The sequence below is a fragment of the Olea europaea genome, chromosome 18, assembly GCF_002742605.1.
Source record: "Olea europaea var. sylvestris chromosome 18, O_europaea_v1, whole genome shotgun sequence".
NCBI classification, from domain to species: domain Eukaryota; kingdom Viridiplantae; phylum Streptophyta; class Magnoliopsida; order Lamiales; family Oleaceae; genus Olea; species Olea europaea.
The window spans coordinates 19037992-19040414 of record NC_036254.1 but is presented as its reverse complement, the minus strand read 5'-3'; the positions used below and the strand labels follow the sequence as shown (position 1 = coordinate 19040414).

General features: G+C 31.6%; 1 protein-coding gene and 1 long non-coding RNA gene across 2 annotated transcripts in view; one reads left to right on the top strand and one right to left on the bottom strand.

The window, feature by feature from the left end:
- Window positions 1-167, top strand: part of LOC111366829 (DNA polymerase delta catalytic subunit) — a 20692-nt gene extending 20525 nt beyond the window's left edge. Inside the window, exon 26 of the mRNA XM_022987524.1 lies at window positions 146-167. Coding sequence (XP_022843292.1) covers window positions 146-167 — 22 coding nt within the window. The remainder of the gene's footprint in view (window positions 1-145) is intronic.
- A 554-nt stretch (window positions 168-721) lies between these two features.
- LOC111367680 lies at window positions 722-1815 on the bottom strand. The gene is made up of 3 exons (XR_002697877.1): window positions 1513-1815; window positions 1025-1111; window positions 722-864 (listed from the first exon to the last, which is right to left on the bottom strand). It is a non-coding gene; the product is annotated as an uncharacterized LOC111367680 (long non-coding RNA).
- Between the last annotated feature and the right edge of the window lie 608 nt (window positions 1816-2423).

Below are 2423 nucleotides of genomic sequence, written 5' to 3'. Positions count from 1 at the left end.
AAATTTAGCCATTTTGACTGAAAAGTGTTAACAGAAATTTTCGTGCTTGTCAATAAAATAGTTCCATAAACATGTTGGAAACACGAGGATGTATCTATAGAATGTGTCTCTAATCAAAAGTATTGGTATATTTTTCTTGTTACAGGCACCTAGAACTAAAGCCTTGAGGAACTTTAGCATTTGGAACTTTAGATGTGAAGCTCATACAAGCTAAGGAATTAGAAGATGAAGATGTAATCGGTAAATATGAGCCATTTATTCTGATATTTGTTTGACGATGAGATGAAATTGGCAACAAAATTGTAAGACATTATACTTCATTTTGACTTTGTGTCCTTTAATATATAGGTATGTACGGTTAATTTGCCTCTTTTACTTTTGAGTAAAAAAAATTACTTTTTTTTTTTTTTTAAAAGTAACTCTTACCTTAGTGTTAAAATAAATAACATACGGATTTTCAACTTTCATCAATAAAAAATTTATTGATTCTAAAACGTACTAATATACTTATAAGCTAACTTTTTATCATTAGATAAACATGCTCATAGTCCCTAAACGGGTGGAGATCTCATTAATAAAGTTATAGCCTACCTCTTCCAAAGAGCTGAAGTTATCAGCTATGTAGGATGAACGTTGCTTCTTCCTATGGTCAGTATTTTTTGAACCATATGATGGAGGATGATCTTGATTACTAGTGCTTGATGAACTGCTTTCATGTTCTGGAGATTGATGTCGATACCCAGTGTTTACTGAATATCCTTCATAAGAAGCGGGCCGATAAGGAAAATTGTCGTAAGCATCATCGGATGACGATTCACTGTTACCCATTATCTAAAGTACGTTTACTTCAATCACAAAATATTTCTGCATAGACCGTATTAAAAGATTGTATGAGATTTACATATTATAATCCCCAACCCTGCCACCCCATAAAAAATTAGAATTACAACTACCCATAGAAGAGGCAATGCTTTCTTCAATGCAGGGAAGAAGAAATTTTTCCCAAAAAAAAAAAAATGAAAACCTGTAATTGATTTTCTTCAGTTACTCCAGCTCAAATTTTCTCGTGGGAAGCAAATGTTTAAAGATTGTAAATTCACCGTTTTAAATCCTGCCAATTACAGAATTTTATCCGACAGAAAATAACATATACAGGAAGCCAAATGTTATTACAACTTGTCCTGAATTGACTTCATAATCTTAAACGCCTAGGATCCAATTATATAACAAACAAAAACTGCACTAGCTTTCCCAATACCATTTAAGCAAACAAGAATTCAAGAATCCCCTTTAACTTTTCATGTAAATAATCAATAATCCCATCAAGATACACAATCTAATTCAATACGAGAATCTTTCCCCAAATCTAAGTCAACAGGAAAACCAAGAAATGCAAATTTAGGAATCTATCTGTTCAAAGCTAAAAGTAACATAATTGATGCAAATAATTAAATCTGCATATACAGATACACAAATACACATATGAATCAAAAAAGAGAAAGATGAATATACCTGTTGCTTGTTGGGTATGGTGGATAGAAATTTTAAGAACAGGCTGGGAAGCAATCCAAGAAGCAGCAGTACTTTGTGGGCTTTTTTGGTCATAGAATAATTTATTGTAGTGGTCTATAATCTACTGCTGCATGTTTACAAGTTTCTGTATGCTTTAAATGTTTGATGCGTGCACATATTGTCACTCAATAATAAAGTATCATAAAAAATCTAAATACTTTCGAAACGGTGAATTTGAACTAAAAGTTAAATGTCAGAGTACAGATCGTTTAAATAGTCTAACAAGTAATCTTTCATGTTTCCGGCAAATGCCACTTCTGCTCTTTCCATTGGCCCACATCACAGTCAGGTATTATCACTATTTCAATGCAATTTTTTCCCCTCACATTATAATAAATAGAAGATCGAAACGATCTTTTGAACAAGTATGTTTGGATGTCAATGACGTCATTATTACTCTGTCACCTGAATTTATTTTATTCATTTGGGAACTCATTTTTGTTGGAAATTTTATTTTCTTCGAATAATTGGGTCAACCGCATGCTAAATGAATAATCAAGCTCTTACGAAGAATCTTGAGTGAAAAGAAAATAAAAAATATTCATTGAAGAATCTGATATTTGTGAATAACAATTCAAGTCGAGTTTGTAAGAAATTGTCCCACATGACGTCGCACTTATTTGCTTAATTATTGAGATTGGTCAAAAGGTTACAATTTATCAAATATTGAAATTATTTTCTATTTTAGATATAATTTTTGATGGAAATAGAATCATTATGAATAAGGTAATAAGTACTCTCTAGGCTCTATAGAAGGCACACAATGTCCACCACTTTTGTGCAACTTAATTGATGATCATTCAAGTTTATACCCAATTTTACTTCACGGTTGAATATATCAGTTTATACCC